The sequence below is a fragment of the Camarhynchus parvulus genome, chromosome 3 (assembly GCF_901933205.1).
Source record: "Camarhynchus parvulus chromosome 3, STF_HiC, whole genome shotgun sequence".
NCBI lineage: Eukaryota > Metazoa > Chordata > Aves > Passeriformes > Thraupidae > Camarhynchus > Camarhynchus parvulus.
In genome coordinates, this window is record NC_044573.1 from 99,098,296 (window position 1) to 99,116,694 (window position 18,399).

At 37.0% G+C, this 18,399-nt stretch overlaps 1 protein-coding gene across 1 annotated transcript in view; it reads right to left on the reverse strand.

Annotated features, from left to right (window-relative positions):
- Window positions 1-18,399, reverse strand: part of PRIM2 (DNA primase subunit 2) — a 90,513-nt gene that overhangs the window by 61,550 nt on the left and 10,564 nt on the right. The window contains exons 5-6 of the mRNA XM_030945116.1: window positions 6,843-6,938; window positions 5,876-6,013 (exon numbers count right to left, since the gene is read on the reverse strand). Of these exons, the coding sequence (XP_030800976.1) occupies window positions 5,876-6,013; window positions 6,843-6,938 (234 nt within the window). The remainder of the gene's footprint in view (window positions 1-5,875; window positions 6,014-6,842; window positions 6,939-18,399) is intronic.

The following is an 18,399-nucleotide window of genomic DNA, read 5'->3' on the forward strand; positions in this document are numbered from 1 at the left end:
TATTGAATCAATTTCTTATGGCACCAATTAGTGCTGTTTCGAGGTTCTATTTTAATTTGCAAACAGTAAGATGTTATATGATGTTCTGACAAAGAGTTTTCACAAAAGCAACTTTTTTGCAGTAATTTAGAGACCAGCCAAGTTATTACTGCAACTGCTAGGCAAAAAAGGGGAAGTATTTAAAAACAAGTATAATAAATCTATGTCTCAGTTATGCTAGCATAGATAATTTCAAGTCTTTGTAAAATAAACTCTTCAACACACCATAAAAGCACTCACACAGCAGGAATATTTACACAGTCTCAAGCATCAGCTTACAGCTTTAAAATATGTTGTTCAAAAACCACTAAAACTTTAGGACAAAGCATTTTCTGAATTAAGGTGAAACAACAAAGATTTGATCTATTTGATTCAAACACTACTGGGAGGCATCCCAGTCAGAGTCGGGTTTTTCAGTACGTAAGATCCTCACATCTTGAATTTATCAGGGAGCTGCTCCAGAGAAAGAGCCCAGGAAACACAGAAGCTAACATGGCTGTGTGAGCTGGAACCAGAGTGCCGAGCCTTCTTCCCGCCAGTATCCAACCCCAGCAGAACTACAAAATGACAAAATACTGCAACGGCTACAGATAACTCACCCCAACCTAAGGGCCAAATTCCCACACAGATAAAGATAGATAAAGATTGATAAACAATTACCACTGCAAGTGAAACACTCAATGTGAGGGAAACAAATGTAATTTACTGTCAATTAGGTGGTGAGGAGCAGAGACAAACGAGACAAGGCCTTTGCTTCCCTCTCTCCTCAGCTGCACTGTGCCCCTTCACCCCGGATTCCCACACCTCCCCCAGGGCAGCAGGGGCAGCTGTGACAGGTCCAGAACAGCTCCTCTCCACGGCTCCTGCCTGCTCAGGATCCCCTGCTCTGGCATGGGCTTTCTCTCATGGGATACAGTCCTTCAGGAAAACAAAAATGCTTCAAAGCATGGGTTCTCCACAGGCTGTGGTTCCTTCAGGACTCTCCACCTGCTTCTGTGTGGGTTCCTCCTTCCATCCTGTGTCCATGTGTCAGCTGCTTCTTCCATCCTCTCCCTCTTTTGTCTCACTTTAGATTTCTCTGGAGCAATCCTCTTTTATGCAGTACTGAGTCCAATACAGCTCTGATATAGGTTTGTGATTAGTGTCTGAGCCATGACACTAAGCTGAATCTTCTGATTTTTTTTAATCAAAATTTAAAACTACTTTCCTCAAACATGAGATGCATAATTTTGTATGTTAGTCTAAACACAGTGAAACCCTCATGAATAAAACATTAAGCAAACTTCTGTGAATTTAAATTGTGTTACATTATAAAACAATTGTTGAGCTAACATTACAGCTCACATGTTACAGAAAATGTTTCTACAGTTTAATCAACACTAATGGCACAAGGAAATTATTTACTATCAAATGGGTCAGAGAATACATACAGAAGGCCTTTGCAGTATTTATTTCACACATAAAATTAACATCTTCAATTGTACTTGGAACTGCCAAGAAGGCTTGACTAATATCAATTCCTCTTATTATGAAACCTCAAGAAATAGCCACAGTTGGGATGTCAAACTTGTTTTTAAATGATGAAAGAGAACATCTGAATGCTTCATGGGCTTGACAAGTAAGTGATTAAAGTGTAACTGACTGAACTGAATTTCTGCCAGTGTCAACATAAAACTTTTTTAAAAAGTAAGTGCTATGAATTATTTACTGTTCTTTCAAAGCTCAGTGTCACCACATCAATTCACTCTCATTCTATTCCTCCCTTACAACCCCAACTAGAATCACTCTAGTAGGCAGGATGGTGACATACATCTGCAATGTAGTGAGCAATGTAACAAGGCTAGGCAAGCACCCAAATTATTCAATCCTTTGGAGACCTAAGAAGAGCATCTTTAGCACAAGCACATTCCAAGGTGTTGCAGAACACCTTGGAAAAGACACAGCAGGGCATCATAATATCATTTCTGCATAGGCATAACTCCTTCCAAAAACCTGTGCATGTGACTACTTAAGAGTAGCACCAAATCAGCTCCATGAAGTAAAACATGGATCAAGTACCAATAATCAATAATAGTGCACAAACAACCCATACTGGAAAACTATAGTGCTTTAACATTGAAAAATTGTGCCACTAATGAGAGCTGTAAGAAACAACATGCTTGAAAAACCATCTCCCCAATATCTGTAACCAGGGTATTCTGTCCATTAGAAGTATGCAGCAGACTGTCAAAACCAGAAGTATTGCCCAAAATCACAGAATCAATTATGCTACAAAAGACCCATGAGATGATCAAGTCTAACCCATGACCAAACATCACCTCATCAAACAGACCATGCCACCACGTGCCATGTTCAGTCTTTCCTTAAATACCTCCAGGGACAGTGACTCCACAACCTCCCTGGGTAGCCCACTCCAATATCTAATCACCCCTTCAGTGAAGAAATTCCTCCTGCTATCCAACCTGAACCTCCCCTGGTGCAGCTTGAGGCTATGTCTTCTTGTCCTGTCACAAATCACCTGGAAGCAGAGGTCAACCTTGCTACAACCTCCTTTCAGGCAGTTGTAGAAAACAATAAGGTTTCCCCTGAGCTTCCATTTCTTCAGGTTGAACAATCCCAGCTCCTTCAGCCATTCCTCGTGGGACTTGTGCTGCAGACTCTTCACCAGCTCTGTTGCCCTTCTCTGGACACACCTCAATGTCTTTTCTTGAATTCAGGGGCCCAGAACTGGACAGACGACTCGAGGTGTGACCTCACCAGTGCTGAGTACAGGGGGACAATCACTGCCCTGGGCCTGCTGGCCACACTATTGCTGATACAAACCAGGATGCCCAAGGCCTTCATGGCCACCTGGGCACACACTGGATCATGTTCACCTGGCTGTAAACCAGCACCTTCAGGGCTTTTCTGCAGGGCAGCTTTCCAGCCACTCTGCCCCCAGCCTGTGGCACTGCCTGGGGGTGCTGTGAGCCAAGTGTAGGATCCAGCACTTGGCTTTGTTGAACCCCATGCCACTCATCTCCACCCATCTATCCAGCCTGCCCAGATCTGTAGAGCCTTCCTACATTCCAGCAGATCACACTCCAACCCAACTGATGCCATTCATGAATTTACTGAGAGTATACTTGAGTCCCTCATCTAGATCATCAGTAAAGATGTTGAACAGGACTAGGCCCAATACTGAGCCCTGGGGAACACCATTAGTGACCAGACACCAATTGGATCTGGCTCTGTTCACCACCACAGTTGGGACCCAGCCGTCCAGGCAATTTTTAAGCCAGTTACATCAAAATATGTAACAAAAGACAAAATTTTTAACCTAATTTTACAAACCCCTTCTTTAGAAATAGCATATACCTAATTCAGATTGTGACACCATTACAGTCTTAAATTCTCAAACTCCAATACAAGGATTGTCCACAAGAAAATGCTGAGAACAAAGCGTGAACACCCAGATGCTGCAAAACCACTAAAACAACTCCAAAAAGAACACAGAAGTAATGCTTACCAAAGTGGCAATGTTATCAGATATATTCATTAAGAGACAAATTAAACAACAAAACAGGTGATGATGTTCAAGGCTTTATTACTTAAGTCTGGCCATGATGCACAACTTCTGTGCAAAGTTATGAAGACCTCTGTATCATCAGAGTACATGAACTGAAACGCATTTCTCTTGGCTGATTGCTCTTTTGCAGTGGACACCAAAAAGCACCCATGTCCTAAAAAGCACAGCTAAACCAGCTGTACTTTTTAGTACTATTTGATCTAGGCAGAACTTGGGCCTAGATCAAATAGTATTTCAACAACTACTTTTCACAAACAATACTTGAATTGTGCTACTGTGTCATAACTTCTGCCTCTTCAGTAGAGATATAGCTGAGGAAAATTGTTAAGATTATTCTCTGGACTTATATATACACAATCCTTTCTTTAAAAGTGTATTCATACAGTTTCACTGAAATGTAGTTATGTTTGTAGCTTTGTTCCAGTGAAAACTACACTAGGTATCCAGCTAACAAGTATCACGCTTCAATTAAGCCTCTGGTGTAACAGAGTTAACATTAGACTGACCTCAGTAAAACATGCTGGAACTTCAGCCTTCATTTCCAAAGATTCAATAATATCCCCAGCATCTCTCAGCTGGGCACTCTCCTGGCTAAAATTAGCTGAAACAGTTTGGTAAATACAGTTTCTAAATTAGTAAATTAGTAATCAAAACCGTCCAAGTTCAATTAGGAGCTTTGGAATAGGACAGAAATCACTAATCTTTTATCCCTTACCTAGAAAACATGGTGAACTTTAATAAACAAAGCTGACATATTAAAAGACTAATGTGAACCAAGACCAGTGTGAAGCACTGCAATAACTTCTAATACAGCAATTCTGTAGAAGATCATTTTCCTAGGTCATGAGTGTTCAAATTTCTAAACCATGACTACTGAATATTACATAAAGAAGTACTTCTCTCCTATAATGCATTTATTGCCTTTAAGGAAGCAATCTGGGTGAAATGAATAATATGTAAGATAGTGTGTGTGTGTTCTCAGATTTCTCCTCAAACTAAGTCAGGGCCTACTCATTGCAGTTCTTACTGTTTTTCAGACTTCTCAGCTATTCACACAACACACAAATTTCAGACATTCACCAAGCTTCTCAAAAGTATTTTGAATATATGCAGATCATGTGTATACTTAGCTACATTTCTGTGGAATACATTCTTTCTTTTTAAATGCCACACAAGTGTTATCAGCTTTCAGCAAAAACATTATGCATCAACTCAAATACAGGCATCTCTAGTTGCAGTTCTGTTAAAGAGTTCTAATGAAAACGTTCATATAAGAGTATCAAAATTTTCACTGTACATTAAAAAATTACACAAACTCTAGTTATATTCAAAATTGATAAGACTGCAGTATGCTAATTTTCTAATTTGATAAAGGAATGCATTTTTGCTTCCCACTGTTTGTTTACTAAATGTTTGTAGTCAACCTTGGCATTAATGTAACATAACAATACAAGGCTTTGAAAACATTTCTGAAAAGCAATCCAATCTGCCTTCGTGTGCAATGCTGCATTTTCTATGACTAAAATTTTGTGTATTAGACATGATCACCCCCTTTTAAACCCTGTGGAGAGTCTCAGATATTGTAGAACAAGAAATTCCTGAACTGATCACCAAATTACTAACAGAAGGACATTCACATACAGTGTTTACCACAGACATTCTAACTAGATATGATAACTCAAATGTTCATGCAACAAAAACTTTACCTTTGCCTGACATATTCTGGCTTATCCTCATTTGAGCTCATAGAAAATTCAGTGTTAAAAGGGACCCACAAGGACCTCAAAGCCCAACTCTTAGATGCGTGACCTGTACAGAGACTGAACTCATGATCCTGGCATTATTAGCACCATGCTCCAACCAAGTAAGCTAACAGAACATAGAGTAAAAATCCACAACTATTTCACTTGTTCCAACAAAAAACTGTTGGAAAATGTTGTGGAAGAAAAGATAGATACTAGCAGAAAAAAGTTGTGTGCAGAAAGCTAAGATGCTGAATAAAAGGGCATGTTACTATCTCTGTGCAAAACAATTGCTAAAATCCTCTAACACAAATTTCTTTAGAATGCACATTATATGCTAAACATCATTTGAAATTAATGACACAGCTCACGATAAACGTGTTTTAGTGCTACCAGTACTTGTACTAAGGTTTCTGGTATTCTCCAGATGGAAACATATACATTTTAAACCCAAAAAGGCTATTGTCCAGGAGTGTCACCAAGCAATACCACGTGAGTTGTGAAAATCAGACTTCATCTGACTTACCGCCAGTGCTTTAGACAATTTTGTTCTGTAGTTATTCAAAACAATCACATCAATCTCCTTAAACGGCACATAGGCAAAGCCATCTTTAATAAATACTCTTCTGGCTCTAAATAAATCCACAGCATCTGCAAGTCCAACCTGAGAAGGAAGAAAAAAACCCACATTGTGGAATAGCAAAACAACACAGTACGAATGTTTACAGCCCTAGGATTCAAGATGGACCAGTAAAGCTTTAAGCCATTTTCTGTCTTTTAACATTGTCTCCAGGCAAAACTCAAAAGTCTGTGAAATTAAATCTTGACTTAGGAATAGCTAATCATTATTTTGGTGGGAAAATATTGCTTGCTTACAGAGTCATGCAACTAGGCAAAATAAGGTTCTTCAAAGTTTTTTGTGTCTACAAGTATTGATCCAATTATGTAGCTTTTCATTACTTACTGATTTGATATTTGAAAATGGATTTCTGTTTCTAACATCTGGAAATATTTGATTCACATAAGCTATGTACAAAAGGTTTTGCAAGCCCTTCTGGCACCCAACCAGCTTCACTCCAAAGAACCAATGGGCCACATTACAAATTTTTTCCTCTCCCCTTGCTCTCTTGCAAAACAAATTTCTGACTAAGACAATCAGACCAAACCTAATTCAGCAACAGATGTTTGATAATGTCTTCATCCTGAACAATCTGACAGCCAGGTAAATTAAGTCATTTGTCTGGGAACATTAAAACTTAAGATCATTTTTGTGGCAAAAGTAAGGGATGGCAGAAGAGGACAGAAGACATTATCAGTAGATTGAAGCTTCCTTCATTTTCCCAGTCCCTCCCTCCACCCTTATACTCACATGAAGTAGAGGAACTCTCATTCGTCTATTTACTGTGGCTATTAGGTAAACTTAAAATTAGTAACTTTGCATTTAACTGAGAAAATGAATGCAGATCTGTGGGACTCAGCAATTTTTTACTTACCTTATAGAACATTTGTTCTTTTACTTTAGGCAGAGTGAAGCCAGGAGTTGACGCACTCAGCTCATCAGCCAATTGATTTTTCAGGTCTTCACCAATCTAAAATTAAGAATTTGTTTTAAAACTGCTAAAATACTTCAGGATAAAGGCTTCTTTATTTTATTAGCATGATCTAAAATATTACTTAACTTGTAATATTATCAGTTTAGTTGAAAAAAGGGCTACATATTCAGTAAGTGATCACTAATAATTAATTAAGCAGAAACCAGCAAAACATAAGTGGTCAATGTTAAGCAACCTTACCTCTGAAGTAGAAGGGCAGATTTTAAACTACAATAATTTTAAACATTACCAAGAACTGTAAAACACACTTTTTAGAAGTCAACTTCTGTAAAATAAAACTTGTGACAATCTTTGCTTGTCTCTAGGTATTCATTAAAACAAAGCAAGATGAATAAATGGGAGTTAGTAAGGACTTCATCAAATTTTAACAAAAAGAACAGTTTCCGCTTATTTTTAAATACAGATTTAACAAAACTATATCTAATCTTATATTCAGGAATTTAACTTTCCTTTTTCTAAGGAGTGAGAAAAATGGTATCTTTATTGTCCTTTAAGGGTTAGTGCTTTTGCAGTTCTTGAAACAAGTAAGTAAAGCAGCAATGCTCTAATTTAACAACTTGAAGGACTTGAAAATCACAATGTTACATTTCATAATAAAAACACTTAAAGAGTGCATATGCATAAATACACATCATAGAATCACAGAATATGCTGAGTTGGAAGGGAGCCATCAGGATCAAGTTCACTTCCTGGCCCTGCACAGGACACCCCAAGAGTCATCCCGTGTACCTGACAGCATTGTCCAAACACTTCCTGAACTCTGTCAGGCTGGTGCTGTGACCACTGCCCTGGGGAGCTGTCCCAGTGCCCAACCACCCCCTGGGTGAAGAACCTTTCTGTGATATCCAACCTAAACCTCCTAAACAGCTTCAGGCCATTCCCTTGGGTCCTGTCACTGTTCACCACAGAGAAGAGAGCAGTGTCTGCCCCTCCTCTTCCCCTCAGGAGGAAGCTGCAGACCCCAGTGAGGTCTCCCCTCAGTCTCCTCCAGGCTGAACACACCAAGTGACCTCAGCCACTCCTCATATGGCTTCATCTCCAGACCTTTCACCATCCTCGTGGCCCTCCTTCAGACACTCCCTAATAACTTTATATCTTTCTTATATTGTGACACCCAAACCCACACACATTTGCATAACGTGCTTTTGATGAAGTATAATGGGAGTAGTCCCTGACTGCAAGCATTTTAAATGTTAAGGAAGGCAGAATACCTTCTCAAAACGTAGACAGACAGAAGCATCACCAAAGCATCACACACTGCGTGACACTGCTCTCCACGAGCTGGATGTGTGCTCCAACACCTTCAGAGAGCTGATACAAGGCTGCAGTCAAGGCAGTTTCTAGAGACTAGTCAGGAACCAAGCCCAGGCCACCACATGCAACAGATGTGCAGACTCCAAATGCAAGATAAAGTCACCCAATGTCTTTCCTCTCCATGGGAGGGGATGTGCTTAAGCAGTTTTATTCTCTGAATGGAGCAGAATATCTAATTTATTGACCAACACTGACACAGTTAAATGGGCATTTCAACAAAACTTTTTTCCTTCTCAGTTGAAAAACCCAAGAAAACAAAAACAAACCCCACCTGTCTCAGAAGTCACAGAAGGACCATTTAATTTCAAACTTGGACAAGTAGCTCAGTGAAAAACAGTGATTTGATATATGCATATGAAATAGCCAAGGCAGCAATGTTGGTTACCCTGTCTGCATCTTGATGCAATCTGCAGTACTCTCCCAGGAAAATTAGCTTTAAAAAATAATAAAGATGCCAGCAAGGCAGAAGAACGTAGCTCTGAAGAGAAAGGAAATACACAATAGCACTTATATTTCTGCATGTAAAAATGTAAAGCTCAGCAGCCTGTAAAGAAAGCATTCTTCTTTAACAAAGTAGCTGTATCAAAACAATTACATGTGTTTCTGTTAATGAGAGCATTTTGTAGAAAGTATTTTCTCGTTTCATTTACAGTCTTATTCTTGTTAGACTTTGAAAAATTCCTGCTTTTCATGACACATTGAAACTATATACAAATTTCACACAGTGGTACCAAAACTCCATTATTCCTTCCAGATGATCTATTTCTTGTCTAAGTAAGCATAAATCTAAGTCACTGCAGCCTGTAGCCTGCCTTTCACCTACCAGAGACCTAAGTTTTCATTTTCATTCCAAAATAGTGGTTTCCATTTTCAAATGTAAGAGCTTTATGCATTCTTATTAGAAATCCCTTAGGAGAGCCTGCCCACCAAGTCATTCCCAACCCTCACTGACTGTGTAAATACACTGACCAAATAAAAACAGTATAACACATTGTATAGCAATGGTGGTTACAATTCCACTATTTCTTCTAGGATATCTTACTAAAAATAACTCCATCAAACCAAGCCAAGGACAGCGTGGAGTGTTTTTCCAGAGAGCTATTAAAGGAGTCTAGAAAGTGTTTTACAGACAGACCAGCAATATTGAGGGGAGAACAAAAAGAGGGAAAGGCAAGGATTCCTCCTTTTTTTGTTCTTCCAAAACAAATTAACTTAATTTCATCAACAAAGCCATTTTTTTCAGTATTACACTTGATTACAAGGGGGATTTATTCTAAACCTCACAAGCTGACTACATCCTTCTTTATTAGGAATTTGACTGTATCAATTTTGTACTGATACAGTGACAGTCATTTTAGATTTTCTTGCATGTCACTAGCAAACAATTTAACATTGTTGAGGTAAAAGTGATTCTGGTGAACCCTCACAGAAAACAGGTTAATGGGCCAAGACTAAAGATTTAGATAAGACTGTGGACAGTGTAACCAAAAATACATCTTTATCCGAAATTTTTTTTAACTAACACAAATATTGTTGCAAAGCACTATTTATGATATACATAAATGATACACATAAAGCTGTTAAATCATTTACTTCTTAAAGGCTCAAGTATCTTATAGGTTAGGCAAACACTCAGCACCCCCACAACCACCTTGCTCCTTGCCTTTTCACCAAATTCACAATGCCTTCGTGTTTTCAGCTAATAGAGAGAAAGAGGAAGAAGAAACAAGGATAATCCTAGCCCCAACCTAAAGCTGGAAAATTACTCCAGAAGGCATTCAAAAATAAAACTGACTTCCCTAAAGACTGAAACACAAAAAATAACCTTCCATTTGCATTAATGATTTCACCATTTTCACATCAGACTGACTGAAGGTGCAATGCAAAGAAATACACTACTCATAGTCTAAAATCAGACTCAAGCTTTCAGTTAGGCCATGCCTGTATTGCTGCATCCAGAGCATCATGAAACATGTATCCCAATTTTTCTTGGTTCACAGAAGCTAGAAAAGCTTCTTTTTTACTGTTGCTTTTGGGGTTTTTAATTATTTAAATAAGAGTACTACAGTTTGTATATTTAATAATTTCATCCTAAAATAGCACCTGCAAATACACATTCCAGTAATCATTAAAAAATGAGATATAATTAAATACAGCTTTTAGGATTCTAATCAAGATTAGAAAGATAAACAAGCTGCTTAACTTCTGACAGAACTTGGTGATCTTCACCAGATAAAACACTGTTGCTCAAAATATTTTAATAAAAAAATAGACTCCTTCTGGGGGTCTCACCAGGTCATCATCTGACCTTCCACAGAGAAACTGAATTAAACTCACCTCACAGAAAAGAATTCACTAGTTTTGCCTTGTAGCTCTGTAGCCAGTTTAGTAAGCTGCTTATCACTGTGTCAGACTCTGCTTTGCACAAGCAAAGAATACCAGGAAAAGGATCTTCCCTTTTCAGTGACATGGGTCAGGTATCATAGCTTGACACAATTCAACAATTCATTGCAAATTCCTGAGACTTTGGTAAAATAAAGATAGAAAAAGAGAGGAAGGAAAAGAAGCAAGTACTCAGGACAAGTTCCATTATTTCTAGTTTTCTTGCTTTCTACATGCAGTTTATTCATTGACTTTTAATCACAGAACTGTCCTGGAAACACAAAGACACATAAATTTAGATTAAAATATGAATAATTTAATATGCAGGGCTTGGTTAAACAAACACAGTCAGTGAGGTAGTCCAAAAACTTCAAAATAAATTCGATATCACTACTCTGTTTTAATGAAGAGATAAAGATGTACGCACACATTATACTGCTATATATGTGCAACACAGTTTTACTTACACTAGAAAGGAACAAGAACTCCATGCACAAAGTTCTTTCCCTTTCCAAGACTCAGCTTCAGGTATTTATGTGCACATGCCATCAGTGCCCTTAGAAAGTGAAGTTCCTAAAATTTGCTTTTAGTTACAAAGCCCCTGACACTCAAGTGGCAAAACACCCTTCCCAAAAACAAGTGTTGTCAATCTGTACTTTGCTGAATTGCAACTCTAGGCACGAAGCAGAAAAAATAATAATTTCCTAATCAATCTTCTCTGTTGCCACACATCACACTACAAACCAAGTTAGCACTAGAATACCAAAGTTTTAACCTAGATACCATTAAATTTGAGAATATAAAGTGTAATCAGCCAGTTAATGAATTGCTTGATTAGCAAAGGACAGCATTCCCAGCTCTCCCACCAATTAAAAGGATGGAGAGCGTTAAAGAAAACACTCCAGAGACTTGTAAATCTGTCATTCACAAACCTGATGATTATTAATTTCATTTTGGCCAAGCACAAATTAAGAAGAAAATTTTATCTTCCAAAATACTACAACTTTATATCTTAGCTGAAGTTCAGCTTGCTGGCATACCTAAAAATATAAAAATATAAAGGGCAGTACTTGGAATTATCTATTCTTATCCATCAATTGAAACATCGTTTGGGCTTTTTTTTAGAGTCAAGAGTGGGCACAGAAAGAACATTTTATGATCTGCCTCACTATGCAGCTCATTCATGGTTACCACAATGACAGAGAAACTCAGTGATACAGGTTCCTACATTCCTGACAAACATTTCCTAATATCCATTTAGAGGAAAGCTGAACAAAACAATTACTACAGAATTACCTAGAAACACTATCACATACAAATTAGAGTCACACATGACTGTAGAGCTAACAGAAGACTCTTCTGATAAAAATATCAACAAGTTTTCTTTCATTTAAAAATCCGGATAGTAACATCAGATGCAATTTTAAAGAAACTTGTTAACAAATGTTTCTCTAGATTCAATCACAGGATTAGCCAGGAAGAGTGTTTCCAAGTTGGCAGACCATTTTCTGAAGCTTATCCCAAACAGCAGCTAGTAAATTCTACTTGCAGAGTAATTACATCCTGCAGAAACCATCCCATCAGCTTTTCTGCTGCTGTATTAAGGAACGATATTAACATTTCCAAAGCTACTGCATTCACTGCTATGTAAAAAAAAAATTCATTTTTCAAACATGATGAACTTTAACCACTACAAAAGAACTTAACACCTTGATTATTAAAAAAAAAATTTCTTCTTGTACAACATATGGGTATCACTTTTAAAAATATACTATTGATTTCCCAATTTTCTCTTTTCTCATTCCCAAAAGAATCTCTAAAATATTTATATAAAAAAGAGAAGACACTTGACACCTTTCTGCTTGTCTATACTAAGTTACTTCCAAGAATCCAAAATTACCAACTGCTAAGAAATGAAAATCTGTAAGGATGAGGTTAGGATTTGCTATTTTTTTCACATTTTCCAAGCCTTTAGATAAATGGCAGTCACGTATGATCTGCTCAACTACTGAGTGCTAGAGCACACAATCACACAAGTAATGTGGTTGCCCTTTCCACTTCTACCTTTAAGCTCAAGAGCCTGGTGTACAAGATCCTATTTTCCACTACATTTTTGGCACAGCTGCCATTTCAATTTTACTTTAGAAATCCAGAGTTACAGCAGAACATCTGCCTCAGGATTCAGACTGTATTCCAAATGTTGTCTAGCTGCTTTCAGCTAGATTAAGAGGAAGAATGTTTTTATTCATCCTATCTTTACTGCAGCCTTTTCTGCAACTTTTATTTCAAAGCACATAACTTTTTCAAAGCAGTTAGAAATGTACTTCATCCAGAAAGAGCATATATAGCACCTAGGGCAAAAGGATTCAGCCTTACAGTGGTCTGTAAAGTTCCTATTTAACTCAAATGATGAATTACACAAAGCTATTTAGTGAGAATCATAGTGCCCCAGTGCTCTAAATGGGCCTAAGTAACTGCACATTTTGTGGTGTAGTTTGACTTTACTTCCACAAGTCAATTTTAAGCAGCAAGGAAGACCTTCTAAGGGTCCATTTAGATTTCTGCAGATAATCAGCATCTGCTTCTAATCAAACTGAGATGATTGCCAAATTAAAATTTTAATTAGCATTTTGCATCATTTACAAACTGTTGTTCATTAAGTTTATGAAGGTGAAAAAGGACATCCCTAGTAGCTATACATTCTTTAATCACATCTATTACTCAATTCTACAATTTCATAGAATTTCACCAACACCATATGTGCAAATAAATACATGCAACTAGAATTACTGCAGCAAAATGCACCACTTTTCTCCATAACTAATAATAAAGTAATTCTTACAGCCCTAGGATCCATTCAAGAAGAGTAAAGCCCCCATACATCCTGCCAGTGCACCAAAAAATAATTTATTTTTTTTTTAAATCAAGCTTTATTTTAGAAGTCTGTGAGAGAGCATTACCACTTATTTTAAACTTAAATATTTTAATCAAACCTCATGCCATCTACCCATCCCTCAAAATGTTAGCTCACTAGAATACCCAGGCTGCTTGGCAATCAACCCAATTACTTTTAGATGAGAATAACTCACTATGTTTGTTAAAGCACTAATAGTGTATGTCTCACTGTCTTATTTACCAAACTCTAGCACTTAAAAAGCCACCCTACTCCTAAGCCTTTCCACATACAATTTTGTTTCTGTTATGACTCTAAGCATGAAGTTAAACGACAGAATACATACTTTTGGCAGTAAGGCACATTTCCCACTTAGGTATGCATCCCTTATGACTTTTGCTGTCGACTGTAATATAAGCATCATTGGTTTTCAAGCAAAGGGACAAATACAAGATTTAAGTAGTGGAAAAGCAAGATACAATTCAGAACCATTTCCTAAGCAAATGTAAACCATAGCCTGCTTGCATAGTTATTGTCTTATCTTGGTATAAGTTTCCCCACAGTAATATAGACTCCAGACAGTTTCAACTTTTCCCCATCCTGTCTGGGAAAGGAAGAAATATTATTTGATGCCCCTGAAATGAAAAGCCATAAACCCTATCAGAAGAACATTCTGGATTAAACACCTGTTCCAAAATGGATATAGTCACAGTCCTTTAATGGTTAGACATGATATTGAGTATTCTCTCAAATGTATCTGTCCTTAATAGTGACACAAACTAGTTCCCATTCTCATTAATCCACATCTGACTTTAGGATCTTCTGTACCAAATAAAGGCCGTCAAAACATTTTCCCAAGAAGCTGAACTACGAATATTTATACAACTGCCCTACTACCAAGATAAATGTTTTTGAAGAAAGCATAATAGTGATATCAGAAAGTCTCTCACAGGACTACTCTGATCATAAAAATGGAAATTAAAGAAGTTTAATTTCTACTGCTTAAAGCAGCTAAAAAAGCACTTCAACTGCATCAAAGAGCTACTGTAGAAAAAAAAAATTCCATCACTAATGCATTTTGCTCTTTCCATTTCATTTTGCAGTTCTCATTCCTTCCTCTCAAATGCCTGCAGATGCACTGAAGACCTTTAGCTCCCCCAGCTGACTATTCCCATCTGCCATTCCTTCCCCATTACTATGATCCAAATCATTTCTTAAAATACTGTGCCTTATAACAGCATCTAAAAATTAGGACATCTGATTCTGCAATAACTGGTTATTACCCAAAAAATAAATAACTTCTAGTTTAGATGCCTTAAAACGTCGTAATATTTTTTAAATTTCAAGAGGCTATTCAGAAGTAAGAAAGTTCAATTAAAACATTATTTTTTTTCTGCTCTGTGGAATGAAAACAGCAACGCAGATGTATTCAAAATGAAATATACTACACTTAGAAGTTTTTTTATTTTGCACAATGCAGAAAGATAACAGTGAACAGAAGCACTGCAGGAAATATAAATCCAATTATACAACATCCTTATACCACAGATTAAGACATGATAATGCCTATTAATTTTCATTTCTTCTGGAAGCAACAAAGAGGTACTAACGGTCTGAAGATAAAGAAACCAGAACATTCAAAATGATGACCAGAATAACTCCAAAAAATAAATTCAAAATTAAATTCTGCATTCTACTCCACTCCATATTCCAGTATGCAAGTTAAATTCCTGGAAAGGTGTGGCAACAAATCAAAGCATCTAATAATACTTAGGAAAAAAAATGAGATAAGCAGCAATGCACCTGTGTCCAAAAATTCCAACTGTGTTAAGCTGATTTCACAGCCTTTATCACAGTGCACAGACCCCAGGGGCATAAAAAAAAGCAGGTATCATATTGTGTCAACACCCTTGAAGTCATCAGAATACACCTGCATATGCAAATGACCAAACAGTTCCTGTGGATCTTCTATACCTGGGTTCAAAACCCATTGGAAAAGACATGTGTAGAAGAATTTACCTCAAAAGAGAAAAAGGATGTCTTAAGCCAAGTTCCACAACCAAATTAAAATTATACTTCAACTTCCTAACCTGTATATTAAAACAGGAGCAGATCACATACTAAAATGCCATGAGGTTGGAGGCACTGCAAGAGCTCTAGAGAATGGGATCAGAGAAGAAAAATCTGATCTAAAATTGAAGGCTGTAAAAATGGCAAAGGACACTAACAGAAATGACAAAACACCACACAAAGAAAGGCTTAAATAAGAAACAAGAAAGTACAATGATAGATAGAAGGCAAATATGAAGAGAAGGAAAAAAACAAACAAACTAAAAGGAAAAAAAAAAAGCCCTACCCTTCTCAACTAGTGGATAGAATAAGAAGAAATATGTTAGGTTTGACATTATTTTTAAAAAGTTAAAAGGAAACTAAAGCAGCAGAATGATGACCACCACTGTGAGACTTGAAGATACAGACGCAGGGAACTTTGCAAGCAAAGCTGTGACATTTTCATGGACAAGACAAATGGAACTATTGTCATTTTCAAAATGCTGTCAAAAGTGTTGAAGGGGAAAAAAACCCAAACACCCCCCCCCCCCAGAACTTTGAAAGTAACCACCAAACATTTTGTCCACCTAAACAGAAAAGACCCTAAGACCATCCCCTGAGAAAGTGTGACTGCTGAACCTGAACAGGTTTTGTGGCAAGTTTTCACAAGCACCAAGTGGAACAGACCCAGAAGTTCATTAGATGCTCCAAATCAGCAGAAGATGTATCACAGACCTACAGCTGCAGATGCTAAAAGGACAAATCTTCCATTTGATATCTAAGAAGAAGTGGCAGGTCTTGGAGACTTAAAATTATGCGAGGCAAAGCAGACAAAAGGCTGAAACTCTGAGGGCTTCAAAGGAGGTATTTCTGACCATGCCAAAATCAGCTTTGTAGTTGAAGTCCAAGTATTAGTTACCTGTAAAACCATTTATTTTATATAATTCCTTCATATCCTGAGATTAAAACATTTTCTTCCATGACTATAATATTTAAAATATTCACAAATTTTCTTTTAAATATCTTTAAATCTGTTAATGCATTTTACTGCCAGAAACTGTCAGGCATCATTGATGTAATTACTCATTTTCAGTAAGATTTTAATACTTTAATCTCCTAAATTGATGTAAATCTCAACTGCACACCTGTGTTTGCATATTCTCTTTGATGGGCTCTGTCACCTGAAATGTCAGCATTTACTCCTCTTGAGTCCTGCTTAAGGATTTCTGATGTTCCCTCCGTGACTGACTTTGCACATAGACTATTTAATATGCCATACATAAAAAGCTTCCATATTTATCTAGATGATGAGAGTACTATCCATTAAACACCTTTATCTTTCCTTGTTTTAATACTTAAAGTATAGAACAGACTAAAAACATTCTGAAACACCTTCAGAACCACTCCATTATTCTCCTTTTACTGTGATAGAAAACCAATCAACATATCAGGGGAAAATATTCTTGAAGCACAGATTTATTCTTGCTTTCCTTTTACCCTCATCCTTTCTTGACATTTTACTCAATATCATGCACTCTACCTCTTGCTCACGCTGGCATACATTGGTAGGTATAAACAATAATATTTCAGAGTACTGTAGAATTCTGAGCACCCAAGCAATGTTCCACTAGGCTGGGCAGCACCAGTCCAGGCATCTTCCATACTTGCCAGAGAACAGGCTGGCCAAAGCTTTTCCTACAAGTGATTAAAATGCAATCTACATGTTAGTAGTTCAAAAAAGTATCTCAACTTCAAACTCAAATCAAGCTTCATTTTTTTTTCCCCAAGAAATCCAGGTCCCAGAGGCTTCTTACAGAATACTAAAGACAGACTAACTTAATCCAGTGCCAGCTTTGTAAAAACTTTCCAATGAAGAACTTACATAACCTTCAAATTTCCATAATTTATATTAAATATAGAGAAGCTTATTTTCACAAATATTGTAAAAATTTTGAATTGTAATAATCCTATGCATGTTCAGACATATTCATCATACTGAAGTCATCATGTTTAGCTTGTTTATCACAAAGTTTACAGCCTTCCCTTTTCAAGTGAAGGGCATCTTTATAATCAGGTAAAGCTCCCCAGAGCAGGCATTTACTAACTGTAATAAACACTGTGGCATATATTTTGCTCCATCAGCAATAGAAATGTCAGCCACTAGACAAAAGAAATCCTATTAAAAAATTAAAACATTAGTTTTCCCTACACTCAGTTTCTATTTTTAATTACAGAAAGCTCTTGCTCTTTGATTAAAAATTTCTTTAACCATGAGATGAGAACTATTATCGTGTCAAACCCTCTACAGCTTACTATCAAATAAAAAAGCTTTGGAAATCTGGGGTTTTTTTCTTCTAATTGATAACAATCTCACTCTTTCCAAAATCTGCTAAATAAGACCTTTTCGTTAAGTATTCAAAGACCCTTAATACGGAAAGATTCTAACAACTTCATAAGTATTATCCAAAAGTGGGATTGAAGATTTCTTGATTCTATAAAGCAATAATTATCAATCCACAATTCAAAAAATCTCAGAAATTAGTCTGCAAAATAAGTATGCAAGTATCACTTTCTCATGCATGTAAGCAAATAAGAAAAGGTGAGAGGGGGCAGTTATTGAATTCTCAATTTTAGGTTCACTTGGTTGGTGCTGTAAAAGATGACAATGGTGACAAAACTGTACAAGACAATCCATTTATTCCTCCTCCCCACAAAAGAGCTGACTCTTTTAATAAATACTGAGAATCACTTCTTACAGTGGTTCTTCGAATTGTTAACATTGCTATGCCAGACTAGACC